This window comes from Bombina bombina, chromosome 1 (genome assembly GCF_027579735.1).
Source record: "Bombina bombina isolate aBomBom1 chromosome 1, aBomBom1.pri, whole genome shotgun sequence".
Lineage (NCBI taxonomy): Eukaryota > Metazoa > Chordata > Amphibia > Anura > Bombinatoridae > Bombina > Bombina bombina.
The window spans coordinates 1,543,023,577-1,543,046,100 of NC_069499.1; the positions used below are offsets into that span (position 1 = coordinate 1,543,023,577).

General features: G+C 42.2%; 1 protein-coding gene across 1 annotated transcript in view; it reads right to left on the reverse strand.

Moving 5' to 3' along the window:
• ACSF2 (acyl-CoA synthetase family member 2) overlaps nucleotides 1–22,524 on the reverse strand; it is a 363,626-nt gene that overhangs the window by 233,172 nt on the left and 107,930 nt on the right. The window contains exon 3 of the mRNA XM_053708837.1: nucleotides 935–1,063. Within this exon, the coding sequence (XP_053564812.1) occupies nucleotides 935–1,063 (129 nt within the window). The remainder of the gene's footprint in view (nucleotides 1–934; nucleotides 1,064–22,524) is intronic.

Genomic DNA, 22,524 nt, shown 5'->3' on the forward strand with positions numbered 1-22,524 from the left:
TACCTTCCTTGGGGATTACTTTTGGGCGAAAATAAGCCTCCCTGGAGTCCTCCTGCAATCTCTGGACTCTACACGTGAAGCTGCATGAAGCTGTCTTGCAAAAGAACTGCGCAACTGAGGCGCGAAAATGAGGCCCCCTCCCTCTTCACTCCGGAGTTGTGGGGCCTTCCTAAGCCTAATTAGGTGTCTAAAAATATGCCAGGCGTATTAAAACCCCAAAAAGTGTTCCAAACATAAAAAACACTTTTGCAAACATGAGATTATAGTAATAAAATAATCGACTTAGCCCATAACAGTGTCCACCAGTGTTTAAGCCTTTTAACTAAGCCATCCTTCTATACTGAGTCTCAGAATATGGCTTACCTTCCCACATGGGGATTTCTGTCAGTCTTCTAGCATTACCAAGTCTTGTTAGAAAAAAAGTGACTGAGCATACCTTAAGCAGTTAAGCCTGCAAACTGTTCCCCCCAACTGAAGTTCTCCGGTACTCAACAGTCCTGTGTGGGAACAGCAATGGATTTTAGTTACAACATGCTAAAATCTTTTTCCTCTCAGCAGAAATCTTCATCACTTTCTGCCTCAGAGTAAATAGTACAAACCGGCACTATTTTAAAATAACAAACTCTTGATTGAAGAAATAAAAACTACAAATCTAACACCACATACTCTTTACCCTCCCGTGGAGATGCTACTTGTTAGAGCGGCAAAGAGAATGACTGGGGGGGGCGGAGCCTGAGGGGAGCTATATGGACAGCTCTGCTGTGTGCTCTCTTTGCCACTTCCTGTAGGGATTGAGAATATCCCACAAGTAAGGATGAATCCGTGGACTGGATACACCATGTAAGAGAAATTGGGTTTAGTGTCACTTTAAGCATCACTTCTCACTACATCCCTCCCAGACACTCCTATAAATACCCTCTGCACTTAGTCTTACCAAGATGATTCCAGCCTGTGCTGTAGCAAACTGGGTAATGACCCACTCATAGCTGCTGGGTCCCCACATTCCTAGACGGTCTCCTTTCTTCAGACCAAGAGCTAGAAGTCCTGCCGCCAACGCCTCAACCTGGGGATGCGGAAAGAAAACACAAATTAGTACTTATACCCAATTACCTATTAAAGTTATGGTAAACTTTCCCCCTTTGTAAACAGATCAGGAACCTTAGATCTGGAAACTTGGCAATATTTTAGATGAACTTCATTTATCAGTTGTAATGAAGAAGCGCTTTAACTTTAAGGGACAGTAAACATTAAAAACAAAATATGTCCTATCCAAACTATGGGCGCCATGTACTAAATGGCGGGCGGACAGCTTCTTAACTCGCGAAGCTGTCCGCCCGCCTTCGCTACACACGGGCAGCAGATCTATTGATCCGCTTGCCCGTATGTATCATTACACACTCATCGGAGTGTGTAATGCCCGCCCCTTCAATCACACGACCAATCACGCGACTGAAGGGGCTGTCAATCACCGAGAGCGAGCGTGCTCTCTGTGATTTTGCTTCGCCACCTAAGAGGTGGCGTAGGGTGTAGGAAGCAGCGGTCTAATGACCGCTGCTTCTTACATTGCGGGAAGCAGGCTCGCATATGCGAACCTGCCTCGCAAAGGCTCCGGAGCAGCTTTCGCTGCTTCGTACATTTATGTGTAGCATAGCAAGTGCCAAACTTTCAATCTATGATTATTATAAATGATAAATAATATATTATATAGAATTTATTATTAAGGCTCCTTTTCTGACTGCCCCTTCGTTTAATCCGCATCTTCCAGCTCAAGCTTTATCTACTTTGATTTGGTCGCACCATAGTTATTGCAGAGGCAAGCTGCTGAACTCCACACAGAGCCATTTCCATCTTAATATGGGAAGAGTCCACAGCTGCATTCCTTACTTGTGGGAAATACTGAACCTGGCCACCAGGAGGAGGAAAAGACACCCCAGCCAAAGGCCCAAACACATCCCCCACTTCCTCATAACCCGTCATTCTTTGACTTTCGTCACAGGAGGTTGGTAGAGAAGTGTTAGAAGATTTCGGAGTAGTCTCTTATGGAGGGTAGTACTCTTCGAGATGGGACTGGAGTTTTAAGTAGTCCTGTCAGCCTCTCAGTGAGAGCATGGATGAAAGTTAGAGTCCGGAGATGCAGGGAGAGTCTTTCTGCGAAACCATCCCGACTCATATTAACAGCTCCATAAGCAATCAGCGTTGATGAGTGTCGCTGCCTGCTTACTTCACTCAAGTCCATGTCAGAAGCGATGTTACTATCTGTCACATTTGAAGGGCCGTGTTCCTGTTCCACGGCGTAGATTCTGGTAAGATAATTTCATATTTTATATATGTATGATAACGCAAGAAGACAGGGTCACAGTGTGACTCCTTTTATCTGTATAGAATCAAGGGTTAATATCTCCTTAGGGGGATTATTGAACAGGGGGGAATAATCTTATATGTTTATTTGATTTTATACTGCTTTTATGTGTGAGATGTTATGGGCTCATAGGCTGTTATGGAATATACAGGTTTCACTTTCACTTTGAGAGCCATGCAGCTTACAAGCTTGGCGCGCTTTCTCATAGCAGGGACAGTCCTGCATTGTGCACCATGTGATTCATTCTCTTTTTCCTGAACGGGTGTCTATAAGACGAGTCATACATCTCTGTACTGGGTCATAGCCAGCCATTGGGGTATAAGGGTGCTGTTTTTTTGAATAAAATAAGATTTGTGTGTGTGCTCTCTCACTGTATAACTACTGTCTGTACTATATATAACTAGTGTGTGTGCTCTCTCACATACGTGAGATTTGTTTCAACCGGTGGCGGCTGTTTCCGCGGTTACTGGAGAAACTACCTTCTGGTGTGACTCCTTATAGGATTTGATTGGGGTGGAGGATCCCCTCGACGTTACTCAGAAAAGATTTACGGCCTTGAGGGTTGTTAATTCTTTTATCTGTGCTGCTATTAGGCAGTTTATTCGCTTGAATGCTATGGCTTCAGCTTTTTCTATCCAGGCCCGTCGGGCTTTGGCTGAAGTCATGGTCTGCAGACTTCTTCCCTCCCTTAAAGGGAATGATTTTGTCTGGTCCAGGTCTGGACTCAATTATCTCCACGGTCACAGGGGGCAAGGGTGCCGTCCTAACGCAAGAGTATATGAACTAATCTAAGGAACGATTTTTGTTTTTTTTGGTTCGGATAAAGTTCATATCAGCAGTCCTCCGCTAAGCCAGAGCAAACCAAGAGCTCTTTGAAGCCGGCTCAGTCCTGGAATAAATCCATGCAGAGCAAGAAGACCGCCAAGTCTACGTCGGCATGAATGGGCTGGTCCCCGGAACTCTTCTGGATCGTGTAGGGAAATTTCCGCCCGATTCTGGACGTAAAGTGCTTAAGCAGGTTTTTAAATGTCCCCTCGTTTAAGATGGAGACAATAAGGTCCATTCTTCCCCTCGTTTGAGAGGGGTAGTTCATGACCACGATAGATCTGAAGGATGCTCCTTTCTCGTACCAATCCTCAAGGACCACTTCCAGTTCCTAAGGTTTGCATTCCTGGACCAGCACTTCCAGTTTATTGCCCTTCCATTTGGACTAGCTAAATAAATTTTTCTAAGAGTGGACCATTCGGAATATCTCCTCTGTGTTCTTCGATCCCATGGATGGCAGATAATCTAGAGAGATCTCTTGTATCAAGTACCATGGTAGAAATATTGGGTACTATAAGAGTCTCCATAGACATGAGAATATTTCTAACAGACCAGAGACGTTGCAAGCTAGCTTCAACATGTCTTGCCCTCCAGATCTCCTTAAGGCCATCTGTGGCTTGGTGTATGGAGGCGATTGGTCTCATGTTGTCCAGCTTGGACATCATTTCCTTTGCCAGGTTTCACCTCAGACTGTTGCATGCTGAACTAGTGGAATGGTGATCATTCGGATCTGTCTCAACAGATCGGGAGAACTGCTCTCTTGGTGGTATTGTCTGGATCACTTGTCCTGAGGGACGTCTGTCTCAAGACCATCCTGGGTGATTGTGACTACGGTTGCGAGTCTGTCAGGTTGGGGAGCCGTTTGGGGTGCCAGGAAGGCACAGGGTATCTGGTCTCAGGAGGTAAAGCTCCCTCCTGATCTCATTTTGGATCTTCGGGCAATATACAATGCTCTGAAGTCTTGGCCTCTGCTGGGTTCATCCCAGTTAATCAGATTCCAATCAAACAATATATCCTCAGTGGCTTATATCAACCATCAGAGGGGAACGAGAAGCTCCCTAGTTATGAGAGAAGTATCTCGGATTCTGGTGTGGGGGAGACCCGCATTTGTTCGCTGTCAGCGATCCACATTCCGGGTGTGGACAACTGGGAAGCGGATTCCTCAGCAGACAATCCTTTCATCCGGGAGAATGGTCTCTCCATCCCGAGTGTTTGCAGAGATTTGCAAGAGGAAGATCTTATAATGTCTCAATACCAAGCTACCCAGATATGGGTCGAGGTACAGGGATCCTCAGGCAGAGCTAACAGATGCATTAGCTGTGCCTTGGAGGTTCAATCTAATTTATCCTTTCCGACCAATACCACTACTTCTTAGTGTAGTGGCTCGAGTCAAACAGGCGTCAGTGATACTGACTGCTCCGTCTTGGACGCAAAGGATATGGTTTCCGGATCTAGTGGGGATGTCATCATCTCCTCTGTGGAAGTTACCTTGTCGCAGGGATTTGCTGACCAAGGTCTCTTTGTTCATCAATGTCAAAATTCTCTGAGGCTGACTGCTTGGAGATTGAACGCTTAGTCCTAGCCAAGAGAGGGATTTCTGAGAGAGTTATTTATACTCTCATTCAAGCTCGTAAATTGGTTGCTCGTCGCATCTATCATAAGGTGTGGAGGACCTACTTATTCTGTTCTCCAGGATAAACTGGAGAAGGGCTTTTCTACAAGTCCCCTGAAGGGACAGTTTTCAGCCCTGTCTGTGTTACTGCACAAGAGGTTTGCAGAGCTTCCAGATGTGCAGCCATTTGTTAAGGCTCTGCTGGGATCAGACCTGTGTTTAGATCTAAGGCTCCTCCATGGAGTTTAAATCATGTCCTTAAGGTTTTGTAACGGGCTCCGTTAGAGCCTATGCATGAAGTAGACATTAAATTGTTGTCTTGGAAGGTTCCTTTTCTACTGGCTATTGCTTCTGCGCACAGAGTATCTGTGATTGCCGCCTTGCAATGCGTCCCTCATCTGGCTTTTCATGCCGATAAGGCTGTTCTACGAACCAAGTTAGGTTTTCTTCCTAAGGTTGTGTCAATCGCAGCATCAATCAAGAGATTGTGGTTCCTTTCTTATGTCCTAATCATTCTTTGTCGAACTTCCTTATCTTTTTGTCTAAGGAGTGTCATCCGTTTAGCATAGAAACAGCGGGACATAAGCCTCCTCTGAGGATTACGGCTCATTCTACAAGAGCAGTGGTTTCCTCTTGGGCCTTCAAAAATGAGGCCTCTATGGATCAGATTTGTAGAGCGGCTATCTGGTTCTCCTTACATACTTTTTCCAAAATTTTACAAGTTTTTATGTTTTTGCTTCTGCTGAAGTAGCCTTCGGGAGAAAGGTTTTGCAGGTTGTGGTGCCCTCAGATTAGGGTCCGCCTCTCTTTTTTTCCCTCCCGTTAGTATTCCGTGTACGCTAGAGCTTGGGTATATGTTTCCCACAAGTAAGGAATGCAGCTGTGGACTCTTCCCATATTAAGATGGAAAAACATAATTTATGTAAGAACTTATCTGATAAATTCATTTCTTTGATATTGGCAAGAGTCCATGGGCTAGTGACGTATGGGATATACAATCCTACCAGGAGGGGCAAAGTTTCCCAAACCTCAAAATGCCTATAAATACACCGCTCACCACACCCATAATTCAGTTTAACAAATAGCCAAGTAGTGGGGTGATAAAATAAGGAGTAAAAAGGCATACAAAAAAGAGCAACTGGAAATATAATTGTGCTTTTATACAAAAAATCATAACTACCAGAAACAGGGTGGGTCTCATGGACTCTTGCCTATATGAAAGAAATTAATTTTATCAGGTAAGCTCTTACATAAATTATGTTTTCTTTCATGTAATTACCAAGAGTCCATGAGCTAGTAACGTATGGGATAGAAATACCCAAGATGTGGAAGTCCACAGAAGAGTCACTAGAAAGGGAGGGATAAAATAAAAACAGCCATTTTTCGCTGAAAAAAATAAATCCACAAAAAACATAATTTATGCTTACCTGATAAATTTATTTCTCTTGTAGTGTATCCAGTCCACGGATCATCCATTACTTATGGGATATTCTCCTTCCCAACAGGAAGTTGCAAGAGGATCACCCACAGCAGAGCTGCTATATAGCTCCTCCCCTAACTGTCATATCCAGTCATTCGACCGAAAACAGAGAAAAGAGAAACCATAGGGTGCAGTGGTGACTGTAGTTTAATTAAAATTTAGACCTGCCTTAAAAAGGACAGGGCGGGCCGTGGACTGGATACACTACAAGAGAAATAAATTTATCAGGTAAGCATAAATTATGTTTTCTCTTGTTAAGTGTATCCAGTCCACGGATCATCCATTACTTATGGGATACCAATACCAAAGCTAAAGTACACGGATGATGGGAGGGACAAGGCAGGATTAAGCGGAAGGAACCACTGCCTGAAGAACCTTTCTCCCAAAAACAGCCTCCGAAGAAGCAAAAGTATCAAATTTGGAAAATTTGGAAAAAGTGTGAAGCGAAGACCAAGTCGCGGCCTTGCAAATCTGTTCAACAGAGGCCTCATTTTTAAAGGCCCAGGTGGAAGCCACAGCTCTAGTGGAATGAGCTGTAATCCTTTCAGGGGGCTGCTGTCCAGCAGTCTCATAGGCTAGGCGTATTATGCTCCGAAGCCAAAAGGAAAGAGAGGTTGCCGAAACTTTTTGACCTCTCCTCTGTCCAGAGTAAACGACAAACAGGGTAGATGTTTGACGAAAATCTTTAGTAGCTTGTAAGTAAAACTTCAAGGCACGGACTACATCCAGATTATGTAAAAGACGTTCCTTCTTTGAAGAAGGATTAGGACACAATGATGGAACAACAATCTCTTGATTGATATTCTTGTTAGAAACCACCTTAGGTAAAAACCCAGGTTTGGTACGCATGACTACCTTATCTGCATGAAAAATCAGATAAGGAGAATCACATTGTAAGGCAGATAGCTCAGAGACTTTCCGAGCCGAGGAAATAGCCATCAAAAACAGAACTTTCCAAGATAAAAGTTTAATATCAATGGAATGAAGGGGTTCAAACTGAACTCCTTGAAGAACTTTAAGAACCAAGTTTAAGCTCCACCGGGGAGCAACATGTTTAAACACAGGCTTAATTCTAACCAAAGCCTGGCAAAATGCCTGGACGTCTGGAACCTCTGCCAGACGCTTGTGCAAAAGAATAGACAGAGCAGAAATCTGTCCCTTTAAGGAACTAGCTGATAATCCTTTGTCCAAGCCCTCTTGGAGAAAAGACAATATTCTAGGAATCTAGGGCCTTCGCTTCACACTTTTTCCAAATTTTACAAATTTGATACTTTTGCTTCTTCGGAGGCTGTTTTTGGGAGAAAGGTTCTTCAGGCAGTGGTTCCTTCCGCTTAATCCTGCCTTGTCCCTCCCATCATCCGTGTACTTTAGCTTTGGTATTGGTATCCCATAAGTCACGTCAGCTGACCAGGATTTAAGCCATAGCGCCCTACGCGCTTGGATGGCGAATACGGAATTCTTAGCCGTTAGTTTAGTCAAATGAACAATGGCATCAGAAACAAATGAGTTAGCTAGCTTAAGTGTTCTAAGCTTGTCAATAATTTCAGTCAATGAAGCTGTATGGATGGCCTCTTCCAGGGCCTCAAACCAGAATGCCGCCGCGGCCGTGACAGGCGCAATGCATGCAAGGGGCTGTAAAATAAAACCTTGTTGAATAAACATTTTCTTAAGGTAACCCTCCAATTTTTTATCCATTGGATCTGAAAAAGCACAATTGTCCTCAACCGGGATAGTGGTACGCTTTGCTAAAGTAGAAACTGCTCCCTCCACCTTAGGGACCGTCTGCCATAAGTCCCGTGTAGTGGCGTCTATTGGAAACATTTTTCTAAATATAGGAGGTGGGGAAAAAGGCACACCCGGTCTATCCCACTCCTTGCTAATAATTTCTGTAAGCCTTTTAGGTATAGGAAAAACATCAGTACACACCGGTACCGCATAGTATTTATCCAGCCTACACAATTTCTCTGGTACTGCAACTGTGTTACAGTCATTCAGAGCAGCTAATACCTCCCCAAGCAACACACGGAGGTTCTCAAGCTTAAATTTAAAATTAGAAATCTCTGAATCAGGTTTCCCCGAATCAGAGATGTCACCCACAGACTGAAGCTCTCCGTCCTCATGATCTGCATATTGTGACGCAGTATCAGACATGGCCCTTACAGCATCTGCGCGCTCTGTATTTCTCCTAACCCCAGAGCAATCGCGCTTGCCTCTTAATTCAGGCAACCTGGATAATACCTCTGACAGGCTATTATTCATGATTGCAGCCATGTCCTGCAAGGTAATCGCTATGGGCGTCCCTGATGTAATTGGCGCCATATTAGCGTGCATCCCCTGAGAGGGAGGCGAAGGGTCTGACACGTGGGGAGAGTTAGTCGGCATAACTTCCCCCTCGTCAGAATCTTTTCTTGTGATATTTCTTTTATAGTTAAAGACTGATCTTTACTGTTTAAGGTGAAATCAATACATTTAGTACACATTCTCCTATGGGGCTCCACCATGGCTTTCAAACATAATGAACAAGTAGGTTCCTCTGTGTCAGACATGTTTATACAGACTAGCAATGAGACTAGCAAGCTTGGAAAACACTTTAAACAAGTTTACAAGCAATATAAAAAACGTTACTGCACCTTTAAGAAACACAAATTTTGTCAAAATTTGAAATAACAGTGAAAAAAGGCAGACTAACGAAATTTTTACAGTGTATGTAACAAGTTAGCAGAGCATTGCACCCACTTGCAAATGGATGATTAACCCCTTAATACCCAAAATGGAATAATAAAAGACAAAAACGTTTTTTTTTTTGTTTTTTTTCAAACAGTCACAACAACTGCCACAGCTCTACTGTGGCTTTTTACCTCCCTCAAAAACGACTTTGAAGCCTTTTGAGCCCTACAGAGATGTCCTGGATCATGCAGAGGGAAACAGAATGTCTCTGTCAGTATTTTTAGCTGCACAGAAAAGCACTAAAAAAGGCCCCTCCCACTCATATTACAACAGTGGAAAGCCTAAGGAAACTGTTACTAGGCAAAATTCAAGCCAGCCATGTGAAAAAAAACTAGGCCCCAGTAAGTTTTATCACCAAATACATATAAAAACGATTAAACATGCCAGCAAACGTTTTATATTACATTTTTATAAGAGTATGCATCTCTATTAATAAGCCTGATACCAGTAGCTATCACTGCATTTAAGGCTTTACTTACATTAGTTCGGTATCAGCAGCATTTTCTAGCAAATTCCATCCCTAGAAAAATATTAACTGCACATACCTTATTGCAGGAAAACCTGCACGCCATTCCCTCTCTGAAGTTACCTCACTCCTCAGAATATGTGAGAACAGCCATGGATCTTAGTTACTTCTGCTAAGATCATAGAAAACGCAGGCAGATTCTTCTTCTAAATACTGCCTGAGATAAACAGTACACTCCGGCACCATTTAAAAATAACAAATTTTTGATTGAAGAATAAACTAAGTATAAAACACCACACTCCTCTTACGACCTCCATCTTGGTTGAGGCTTGCAAGAGAATGACTGGATATGACAGTTAGGGGAGGAGCTATATAGCAGCTCTGCTGTGGGTGATCCTCTTGCAACTTCCTGTTGGGAAGGAGAATATCCCATAAGTAATGGATGATCCGTGGACTGGATACACTTAACAAGAGAAATAAGTTTTTCTCATAAATAGAAAGAAAAAAAATTAAAACATTAGCAGAACAATCAAACTGAAACAGCTGCCTGAAGCAAGAAGCAAAGACTGCTTCAGAAGAAGCAAATACATAAAAATGGTAAAAAGAGACTGATCTAGTAGAATGAGCTGTGATCTTCTGAGGTGGGAACTGTCCTGCCTCCAAATAAGCTTTATGAATCAAAAGCTTCAACCAAGATGCCAAAGAAATGGCAGAAGCTTTCTGCCTTTTCCTAGAACCAGAGAAGACAACAAATAGACTAGAAGTCTTCCTGAAATCTTTAGTAGCTTCAACATAATATTTCAAAGCTCTTACAACATTCAAAGAATGCAAAGATCTTTCAAGAGCATTCTTGGGATTAGGACACAAGGAAGGAACAACAATTTCCCTACTAATGTTGTTAGACTTCACAACCTTAGGAAGAAATGTAAACGAAGTCCGCAAAAGAGCCTTATCCTGATGGAAAATCAGAAAAGGAGACTCACAAGAGAGAGCAGACAATTCGGAAACTCTTCTAGCTGAAGAGATAGCCAAAAGAAACAACACTTTCCAAGAAAGTAGTGTAATATCCAAAGCATGCATAGGCTTAAAAGGATGAGCCTGCAAAGTCTTCAAAATCAAATTAAGACTCCAAGGAGGAGAGATAGATTTAATAACAGGCTTGATACGAACAAAAGCCTGAACAAAACAGCGAATATCAGGAAGCTTAGCAATCTTTCTATGAAATAAAACAGAAAGAGCAGAGATTTGTCCCTTCAAAGTACTTGCAGACAATACTTTATCTAAACCATCCTGAAGAAAGTGTAAAATTCTAGGAATTCTAAAAGAATGCCAGGAGAATTTATGAGAAGAACACCATGAAATATAGGTCTTCCAAACTCCATAATAAATCTTTCTTGAAACAGCCTGTAGCATAGTATTAATCACTGAGTCAGAGAAACCTCTATGTTTAAGAACTAAGCGTTCAATTTCCATAACATCAAATTTAACGATTTGAGATCGTAATGGAAAAACAGCCCTTGAGATAGAAGGTTTGGTTTTAGAGGAAGTGGCCAAGGCTGGCAACTGGACATCCGAACAAGATCCGCAAACCAAAACCTGTGACACCACGCTGGTGCTATCAGAAACACATTCAATTGTTACATAATGATCTTGGAGATCACTTTTGGAAGAAGAACTAGAGGCAGAAAGATATATGCAGGATCAACAAAAACCAAGGAACTGCTAAAGCATCCACCATCTCCGCCTGAGGATCCCTAGACCTGGACAGGTACCTGGGAAGTTTCTTGTTTAGATGAGTAGCCATCAGATCTATTTCTGGAAGACCCCACATCTGTACAATCTGACAAAATACATCTGGATGGAGAGACCACTCCCCCGGATGTAAGGTCTGACGGCTGAGATAATCCGCTTCCCAATTGTCTACACCTGGGATATGCACCGCAGAAATTAGACAAGAGCTGAATTCTGCCCAAGAAAGTATCTGAGATACTTCTTTCATAGCTAGGGGACTGCGAGTCCCACCCTGATGATTGACATATGCCACAGTTGTGATATTGTCTGTCTGAAAACAAATGAATGGTTCTTTCTTTAACAGAGGCCAAACGTGAAGAACCCTGAAAATAGCACGAAGTTCTAAAAGACTTGCATCTATTGTGATCACAGTCCAGGTAGGACAAACAAAAGAGGCCCCCTGAATTAAACGATAATGGTCTAACCACCAAGTCAGAGAGAGTTGAATGTTGGGATTTAAGTAAATCAATTGTGATATCCGAGTATAATCTCTGCACCATTGATTCAGCATACAAAGCTGTAGAGGTCTCATGAGAAAACGAGCAAAGGGGATCGCGTCCGATGCTGCAGTCATGAAACCTAAAACTTCCATGCACATAGATTAGCCACTGAAAGGAATAATTGAGACTGAAGGTTTCGACAAGCTGAAACCAATTTCATTCATCTCTTGTCTGTTAAAGACAGAGTCATGGACACTGAATCTATCTGGAAACCTAAAAAGGTGACCCTTGTCTGAGAAATCAGGAAACTCTTTGGTAAATTGATCCTCCAACCATGTCTTTGTAGAAACAACACTAGTTGATTTGTGTGAGATTCGGCTAAATGTAAAGACTGAGCTAGAACCAAGATATTGTCTAAATAAGGAAACACCACAATACCCTGTCCTCTGATTACAGATAGAAGGGCACCGAGAACCTTCGAAAATATCCTTGGAGCTGTTGCTAGGCTAAATGGAAGAGTGACAAATTGGTAATGCTTGTCTAGAAAAGAGAATCTCAGAAACCGATAGTGGTCTGGATGAATCGGAATGTGAAGATATGCATCCTGTAAGTCTATCGTGGACATATAATGACCTTGCTGAACAAAAGGCAAAATAGTCATAATAGTCCCCATCTTGAAAGTTGGGACTATTACAAAATGATTCAAAAACTTCAGATCCAGAACTGGCCTGAATGAATTTTCTTTCTTTGGGACAATGAATAGATTCAAATAAAACCCAGACCCTGTTCCTGAAACGGAACTGGTATTATTACCCCTAAAAGCTCTAGATCTGAAACACAATTCAGAAAAGCCTGAGCCTTCACCAGATTTGCTGGAACGTGAGAGAGAAAGAATCTTCTCACAGGAGGTCTTACTCTGAATCCTATTTGATACAAGAGAGACAATACTCTGAATCCACTGATTTTGAACAGAATCTGACCAAATGTCTTAGAATAATTTCAATCTGCCCCCCAAAAGCTGAACTGGATCGAGGGCTGCACCCTCATGCAGACTTGGGGGCTGGCTTTGGTTTCTTAAAAGGCTTGGATTTATTCCAACTTGAAGTCTTTAGGTGAAGGATTGGTTTTCTGTTCATTGTTCTGTAGAAAAAAACGAAAATGATTAGATGCTTTAGATTTACCCTTAGATCTTTTATCCTGAGGCAAAAAAACTCCCTTCCCTCCAGTGATAGTTGAAATAATTGATACCAACTGAGAACCAAATAAATTGTTACCTTAGAAAGAAAGAGATAGTAATCTAGACTTCGATACCATGTCAGCATTCCAAGATTTGAGCCATAAAGCTCTTCTAGCTAAAATAGACATAGATTTAACATCAATTTTGATGATGTCAAAAACAGCATCACAGAGAAAATGATTAGCATGTTGAAGCAAATAAACAATGCTAGACAAATCAGGATCTGTTTCCTGTTGCGCTAAGCTATCCAACCAAAAGGTTGATGCAGCCGCAACATCAGCCATAGCAATGGCAGGCCTGAGAAGATAGCCAAAAAAAAATAAGCTTTCCTTAGATCAGATTCAAGTTTCTTATCTAAAGGATCTTTAAAATACCTACTGTCTTCCATAGGAATAGTAGTATGTTTGGCAAGAGTAGAAATAGCCCCTTCAACTTTGGGGACTTTTTCTCAAAACTCTAATCTAGCCGCTGGCAAAGGGTACAACTTTTTAAACCTAGAAGAAGGAATGAAAGAAGTATCAGGCTTAATCCATTCCTTAGCAATCACATCAGTGATAGCATCAGGAACTCGAAAAACCTCAGGAGTAACCACAGGAGGTTTATAAACAGAATTTAAGCATTTACTAGTTTTGATATCAAGAGAACTAGACTCCTTAATATCCATAAGTAACCAACACTTCTTTTAATAAGGAACTAATATACTCAATCTTAAATAGATAAGTAGATTTGTCAGTGTCAATGTCTGAGGTAGGATCTTCTGAATCAGAGAGATCCTCATCAGAGGAGGGTATTTCAGTATGTTGTCAGTCATTAGAAATGTCATAAAATTTATGAGACGTTTTAAAAGACCTTTTACGTTTACTAGAAGATGGACACAAAGCCTTCTGTATTGTATCAGCAATATAATTTTTCATATCAACAGGGATATCATGTACATTAGATGTTGAAGGAACAGAAACTGTACTAGTACTTATGGAAACATTTTCTGCATGCAAAAGCTTATCATGGCAACTGTTACATATTACAGCTGGAGATATAATCTCAGCTAACTTACAACAGATACACTTAGCTTTGGTAGAACTGTGATCAGGCAGCAGGGTTCCAACCGTTGCTTCTGAGACAGGATCAGATTGAGACATTTTGCAAAATGTAAAAGAAAAAACAACATTAAGGCAAAATTTACAATTTCCTTATATGGCAGTTTCAGGAATGGGAAAAAATGCAAACAGCATGGCCCTCTGAGTAAAATAAACGAAATTTTTTGGCGTCAAGCATGACGCACAACGCAAAAGGAAGTTGAAATTTTTTTGGCGCCAACAACTTCCGGAAATGACGCAACTCGCGTCATACCAGACGCAACCTCGTGCAAGGAAACCCTGGCGTCAACTAAGACACCGGAAATGACGAACAAGACGTACCTTCGCACCAAAAATGACGCAATAAATAACAGCATTTTGCCTAATTTTACACGCAAAAGAAAATACAGTCAATTTGAAAAAAAGGACTATACCCCAGGTAAGACAAATAACTTCCTAAACATGCTTCCCAAACTGAAACTGACAGTCTACAAAAGGAACTATACATAGACCTGACTCAAATATAAGTAAAAACAGAATTTATGCTTACCTGATAAATTACTTTCTCTTGCGGTGTATCCAGTCCACGGATTCATCCTTTACTTGTGGGAAATTCTCATTCCCTACAGGAAGTTTTTTACAAACTTTGCCTCCTATGGAAGTGTGAAGTAAGTTTGTGCTTATGATAAGCGCTCCTAAGCATTTTGAAGCCCAATTCCTCTCAGAGTACAGTGTTTGTCAAAGGTTTGGCGCTTTATGTATTAATATAAAGTTATAAATGTATGTATTTCTCTTGCAAGGTGTATCCAGTCCACGGATTCATCCTTTACATGTGGGATATTCTCATTCCCTACAGGAAGTGGCAAAGAGAGCACACAGCAAAGCTGTCCATATAGCTCCCCCTCTAGCTCCACCCCCCAGTCATTCGACCAAAGGTTAGGAAGAAAAAGGAGAAACCATAGGGTGCAGTGGTGACTGTAGTTTAAACAAAAAAAAATTACCTGACTTAAATGCCAGGGCGGGCCGTGGACTGGATACACCGCAAGAGAAAGTAATTTATCAGGTAAGCATAAATTGTGTTTTCTCTTGCAAGGTGTATCCAGTCCACAGATTCATCCTTTACTTGTGGGATACCAATACCAAAGCTTTAGGACACGGATGAAGGGAGGGAACAAGACAGGTACCTCAAACGGAAGGCACCACTGCTTGCAAAACCTTTCTCCCAAAAATAGCCTCCGAAGAAGCAAAAGTATCGAATTTGTAAAATTTGGCAAAAGTATGCAGTGAAGACCAAGTCGCTGCCTTACAAATCTGTTCAACAGAAGCCCCATTTTTTAAAGCCCATGTGGAAGCCACTGCTCTGGTAGAATGAGCAGTAATTCTTTCAGGAGGCTGCTGGCCAGCAGTCTCATAGGCCAAACGGATGATGCTTTTCAGCCAAAAGGAAAGAGAGGTAGCAGTCACTTTCTGACCTCTCCTCTTGCCAGAATAGATAACAAACAAGGAAGATGTTTGTCTGAAATCCTTAGTTGCTTGTAAATAGAACTTTAAAGCATGAACTACATCAAGATTGTGTAATAGACGTTCCTTCTTCGAAGATGGATTAGGACACAGAGAAGGAACAACTATTTCCTGGTTAATATTCTTGTTAGAAACAACTTTAGGAAGAAAACCAGGCTTGGTACGTAAAACTACCTTATCTGCGTGGAACACCAGGTAAGGTGAATCACACTGTAAGGCAGATAATTCTGAAACTCTTCTAGCAGAAGAGATAGCTATCAAAAACAAAACTTTCCAAGATAACAACTTAATGTCTATGGAATGTAAAGGTTCAAACGGAACCCCTTGAAGAACTGAAATAACTAGATTCAAACTCCATGGTGGAGCCACAGGTTTATAGACAGGCTTGATTCTGACTAAAGCCTGAACAAACGCTTGAACGTCTGGTACCTCTGCCAGACGCTTGTGTAACAGGATAGACAAAGCAGATATTTGCCCTTTTAAGGAACTAGCTAACAATCCTTTCTCCAATCCTTCTTGGAGAAAAGCCAATATCCTGGGAATCCTAATCTTACTCCATGAGTAACCCTTGGATTCACACCAACAAAGATATTTCCGCCATATCTTATGGTAGATTTTCCTGGTGACAGGCTTTCTAGCCTGAATCAGAGTATCTATAACTGACTGAGAGAACCCACGCTTTGATAGAATTAAGCGTTCAATCTCCAAGCAGTCAGACGTAGAGAAACTAAATTTGGATGCTTGAACGGACCCTGTATCAGAAGATCCTGCCGCATTGGCAATGTCCATGGTGGGATAGATGACATGTCCACTAGGTCTGCATAGACATTAGTCCGATTGTCTCCATGCACTGAGCTACAGATGGCCGAGGAATGGAATGAAGAGCTCGGCAAGTAGTTAACAGTTTTAACTTTCTGACCTCCGTCAGAAATATTTTCATTTCTACCGAGTCTATCAGAGTTCCTAGGAATGGAACTCTTGTGAGGGGGGAGAGAGAACTCTTTTTTACGTTCACCTTCCACCCGTGAGACCTCAGAAAGGCCAATACGATCTCCATGTGAGATTTGGTTCTTTGGAAAGTCGACGCCTGAATTAAGATGTCGTCTAAATAAGGCGCCACTGCTATGCCCCGCGGTCTTAGAACCGCCAGGAGGGACCCTAGCACATTTGTGAAAATTCAGGGAGCAGTGGCCAACCCGAAAGGAAGAGCCACAAACTGATAATGCTTGTCCAGAAAGGCGAACCTGAGAAACTGGTGATGATCTTTGTGGATAGGAATATGCAGATACGCATCCTTTAGATCCACGGTAGTCATATATTGACCCTCCTGGATCATTGGTAAGATTGTCCGAATGGTCTCCATCTTGAATGATGGGACTCTGAGGAATTTGTTTAGAATTTTGAGATCCAGGATTGGTCTGAAAGTTCCTTCTTTTTTGGGAACCACAAACAGGTTTGAGTAAAACCCCAGTCCTTGTTCTGCAATCTAACACCACATTCACTTTACCCTCCCGTAGAGAGACCCTAGTGCTTAGAGCCGGCAAAGAGAATGACTGGGGGGTGGAGCTAGAGGGGGAGCTATATGGACAGCTTTGCTGTGTGCTCTCTTTGCCACTTCCTGTAGGGAATGAGAATATCCCACAAGTAAAGGATGAATCCGTGGACTGGATACACCTTGCAAGAGAAATACATACATTTAAAACTTTATATTAATACATAAAGCGCCAAACCTTTGACAAACACTGTACTCTGAGAGGAATTGGGCTTCAAAATGCTTAGGAGCGCTTATCATAAGCACAAACTTACTTCACACTTCCATAGGAGGCAAAGTTTGTAAAACTGAATTGTGGGTGTGGTGAGGGATGTATTTATAGGCATTTTGAGGTTTGGGAAACTTTGCCCCTCCTGGTAGGATTGTATATCCCATACGTCACTAGCTCATGGACTCTTGACAATTACATGAAAGAAACATAAATTATGCTTACCTGATCATTTCATTTACATCTGTATGGGAAGAGTCCACAGCTCCCACCCGTGTTCTCCGATGGGCGGCCCTAAATTTGAAATGTTTTCTTCTGGCACCTTTTCACCCTGATATTTCTCCTATTGTTCTTTGTTCCCTTGGCAGAATGACTGGGGTTATTAGGAAGTTGGGGAGGTGTTTGGGCCTTTGCCTCCTCCTGGTGGCCAGGTTCAGTATTTCCCACAAGTAAGGAATGCAGCTGTGGACTCTTCCCATACACATGGAAATTAAATTATTAGTTAACCATAATTTATGTTATCTAACTGAAGTGCGCATACGCTCTAAATTAGCTCTTTCCAAAGATTTAATGTAGGCAAAGCAGAGTAACGATATCGTTTTATTACCAAGCACTCCTTTAAATAATTAATTTATAAAGACTAGATTTGTTTTTAATTTGTTTACAAAACCTATTTTAATGATTTGCATATTATAACAGTAATATAAAATTATAAAATTATATATTGTTTAGAGTCAGGGGTTTTATGAGACTCGCCTTACCGCTTACACTCACATCTCTCACACAGGCTGAACTGTGAATCACAATGCCGAGCGCATGGCGATTTACAGGTCAGACCAGTGTCACATGTGTGGCTAGTCTGTGTTGGGTCCAACAGCATGAGCGCGCTGAAGAAAAGGGGAGTGACATACCTTCCTACACTTGAGCGGGATAGAATGCTAAATGCCAAAGCTATGGGGGCTGGCTGGACATCTTGATTGACAGGTTTGATTAGATATAACTATATTAAAAATAAAGCTTTTATCTACTTTTTAAAAGCGTTTCCTTCAATGTCAAATGAATATTGAATACAGATTTCAGTGTTCTATGTGACAAATTTGACAAAAGTTAACTGGCACTTTAAATTCAAATACCCCACACTCTGGCCGCCCCACTTCAAAAGTAATTTTTTTGTGAGCTAAGGATTTGAACTGTTCTTCAATCAGCACTCTAACCATACGGCACTCGCACATTATATATTTTTTAGCTAGAGCACTGATTGGAGAATAGTTCAAACTATTAGCTCCAAAAAAAAAAAAAAACTTTTAAAATGGTTGGCCAGACCCCTCCCTTTTTCACATCCTACCACTAAAGGCCATCTGTTATCCCTTTCCCCTTCCCACTCCTAGTGTTCCCTCACTGCCACTACTCACATGGCACCTCTCCTCAAGAAATATCTGCTAACATTCACACAACATATCCTTAAAATATCCTTAAAAGCCCAATTCATACTCTCCCACAACTTATGCAAATGTTATCTGCCATGAACTACTTGGTAGATCTACTATCTGTCTGCCTTTTTACAATATCATACTGTAATGGGCATTTAAATGCATAATTGCCTATATTCTCCAAAGGGTGTTTCTCTGTCAATACCTCTGACTATAGCCTACACACAAAGGGCTAGATTACAAGTGGCCACTAGTGTTAAGCTTTTTGCACTAGTCGGGTTGCGTTTGTATTACAAGTTTAAAAAATAATAGTTTTTTCACGCTATTCGGTTTACCGCTAGAGCAAAATATAACTTAATTTTCCGCATGCGGGTGCATGTATTCTTCCATAGAAATCAATGGAGAAAAAAAAAGTGGGGCGAAAAAAAAAACTAGCACACAAGATCGCACAAAGTCCATCGCATTTTTGCATTCCCCATAGAAGTCAATGGAGAGAAAAAAAAAAAAAAATTAAAAACACCCATCGCTCAAACAACAAAGCACATTCCCATTAGCAAATATGAAAGATTTACAGTAAATACAAAGATAAAATATGAATATTGCATAAAGCAAAATTTATGATTACCTGATAAATTTCTTTCTCTTGTGGTGTATCCAGTCCACGGGTTCATCCATTACTTGTGGGATATTCTCCTTCCCAACAGGAAGTTGCAAGAGGACACCCACAGCAGAGCTGTCTATATAGCTCCTCCCCTAACTGCCACCCCCAGTCATTCGACCGAAGACAAGCAAGAAAAATAAGAAACTATAGGGTGCAGTGGTGACTGTAGATTAAAAATAAAAAACACCTGCCTTAAAATGACAGGGCGGGCCGTGGACTGGATACACCACAAGAGAAAGAAATTTATCAGGTAAGCATAAATTTTGCTTTCTCTTGTAAGGTGTATCCAGTCCACGGGTTCATCCATTACTTGTGGGATACCAATACCAAAGCTTTAGGATACGGATGAAGGGAGGGACAAGGCAGGAACTTAAACGCAAGGCACCACTGCCTGCAAGACCTTTCTCCCAAAAATAGCCTCCGAGGAAGCAAAAGTATCAAATTTGTAGAATTTAGAAAAAGTATGAAGCGAAGACCAAGTCGCCGCCTTACAAATCTGTTCAACAGAGGCCTCATTTTTAAAAGCCCATGTGGAAGCTACCGCTCTAGTGGAATGAGCTGTAATTCTTTCAGGAGGCTGCTGGCCAGCAGTCTCATAAGCAAAACGGATTATGCTTCTCAGCCAAAAAGAAAGAGAAGATGCCGAAGCCTTTTGGCCTCTCCTCTGTCCAGAGTAGACAACAAACAATGCAGATGTTTGACGAAAATCCTTAGTAGCTTGTAAATAAAACTTTAAAGCACGAACCATATCAAGATTGTGTAATAGACGTTCCTTCGTTGAAGAAGGATTAGGACACAGTGACGGAACAACAATCTCCTGATTGATATTCTTATTAGATACCACCTTAGGAAGAAACCCAGGTTTGGTACGCAAAACTACCTTATCTGCATGGAAGATCAGATAAGTGGAATCACACTGTAAGGCAGATAACTCTGAAACTCTACGAGCCGAAGAGATAGCTACCAAAAACAGAACTTTCCAAGATAAAAGCTTGATATCTATGGAATGCAGAGGTTCAAACGGAACTCCTTGTAGAACTTTAAGAACTAAATTTAAACTCCATGGTGGAGCAACAGGTTTGAACACAGGCTTGATTCTAACTAAAGCCTGACCAAACGCCTGAACGTCTGGAACATCTGCCAGACGCTTGTGTAGAAAAATAGACAGAGCAGAAATCTGTCCCTTTAAGGAACTAGCTGACAATCCCTTCTCCAATCCTTCTTGGAGAATGGATAATATCCTAGGAATCCTGACTTTACTCCATGAGTAACCCTTGGATTCACACCAATGAAGATATTTACACCATATCTTATGATAGATTTTCCTGGTGACAGGCTTTCGAGCCTGAATTAAGGTATCAATGACCGACTCGGAAAACCACGTTTTGATAAAATCAAGCGTTCAATCTCCAAGCAGTCAGCCGCAGAGAAATTAGATTTGGATGTTTGAATGGACCTTGGAGTAGAAGGTCCTGCCTCAGCGGCAGAGACCATGGTGGAAGGGATGACATGTCCACCAGATCTGCATACCAAGTCCTGCGTGGCCACGCAGGTGCTATCAAAATCACCGAAGCTCTCTCCTGCTTGATCTTGGCAATCAGACGAGGGAGCAGAGGAAATGGTGGGAACACATAAGCGAGGCTGAAGGACCAGGGCGCTGCTAGAGCATCTATCAGCGCTGCCTGGGGATCACTTGACCTGGACCCGTAACAAGGAAGCTTGGCGTTCTGACGAGATGCCATCAGATCCAGTTCTGGTTTGCCCCATAGTTGAATCAGCTGGGCAAATACCTCCAGATGGAGCTCCCACTCCCCCGGATGAAAAGTCTGCCAACTTAGAAAATCCACCTCCCAGTTCTCTACTCCTGGGATATGGATAGCGGAGAGATGGCAAGAGTGAACCTCTGCCCATAGAATTATCTTTGAAACCTCCAAAACTGCCAGGGGGCTTCTTGTTCCCCCCTGATGGTTGATATAGGCTACAGTCGTGATATTGTCCGACTGAAATCTGATGAACCTGACCGCAGCTACATGAGGCCAAGCCTGAAGAGCATTGAATATCGCTCTCAGTTCGAGAATGTTTATCGGAAGGAGGGCTTCCTCCTGAGTCCACGAACCCTGAGCCTTCAGGGAGTTCCAGATCACGCCCCAGCCCAGAAGGTTGGCATCTGTTGTCACTATAGTCCACTCTGGCCTGCGGAAACTCATTCCCCTGGACAGATGGACCCGAGATAACCACCAGAGAAGAGAATCCCTGGTCTCTTGATCCAGATTTAGCAGAGGGGACAAATCTGTGTAGTCCCCATACCACTGATTGAGCATGCAAAGTTGCAGTGGTCTGAGATGTAGGCGGGCAAACGGCACTATGTCCATTGCCGCTACCATTAGGCCGATTACTTCCATACACTGAGCCACTGACGGCCGAGAAGTGGAATGAAGAGCACAGCAGGAAGTTAGAAGCTTTGATAATCTGTCCTCTGTCAGAAAATTTTTAATTTCTACTGAATCTATCAGTGTTCCTAGGAAGGAAACTCTCGTGAGAGGGGAGAGAGAACTCTTTTCTTCGTTCACCTTCCACCCGTGAGACCTCAGAAAGGTCAGAACAATGTCCGTATGGGACTTGGCGATTTGAAAAGTCGACGCCTGTATCAGAATGTCGTCTAGGTAAGGAGCCACTGCTATGCCCCGTGGCCTTAGAACCGCCAGTAGGGACCCTAGAACCTTCGTAAAGATTCTTGGTGCCATGGCTAACCCGAAGGGAAGAGCCACAAACTGGTAATGCCTGTCTAAGAAGGCGAACCTGAGAAACTGATGATGATCTTTGTGAATCGGAATGTGGAGATAAGCATCCTTTAAGTCCACGGTAGTCATATATTGACCCTCCTGGATCATGGGGAGGATGGTTCGGATAGTCTCCATCTTGAAGGATGGGACCCTGAGAAATTTGTTTAGGATCTTGAGATCCAAGATTGGTCTGAAAGTTCCCTCTTTTTTGGGAACTATAAACAGATTTGAATAGAAGCCATGCCCCTGTTCCTCCCTTGGAACTGGGTGGATCACTCCCATAACCAGTAGGTCTTGAACACAACGTAGGAATGCCTCTCTCTTTATCTGGTTTACAGATAATTGTGAGAGATGAA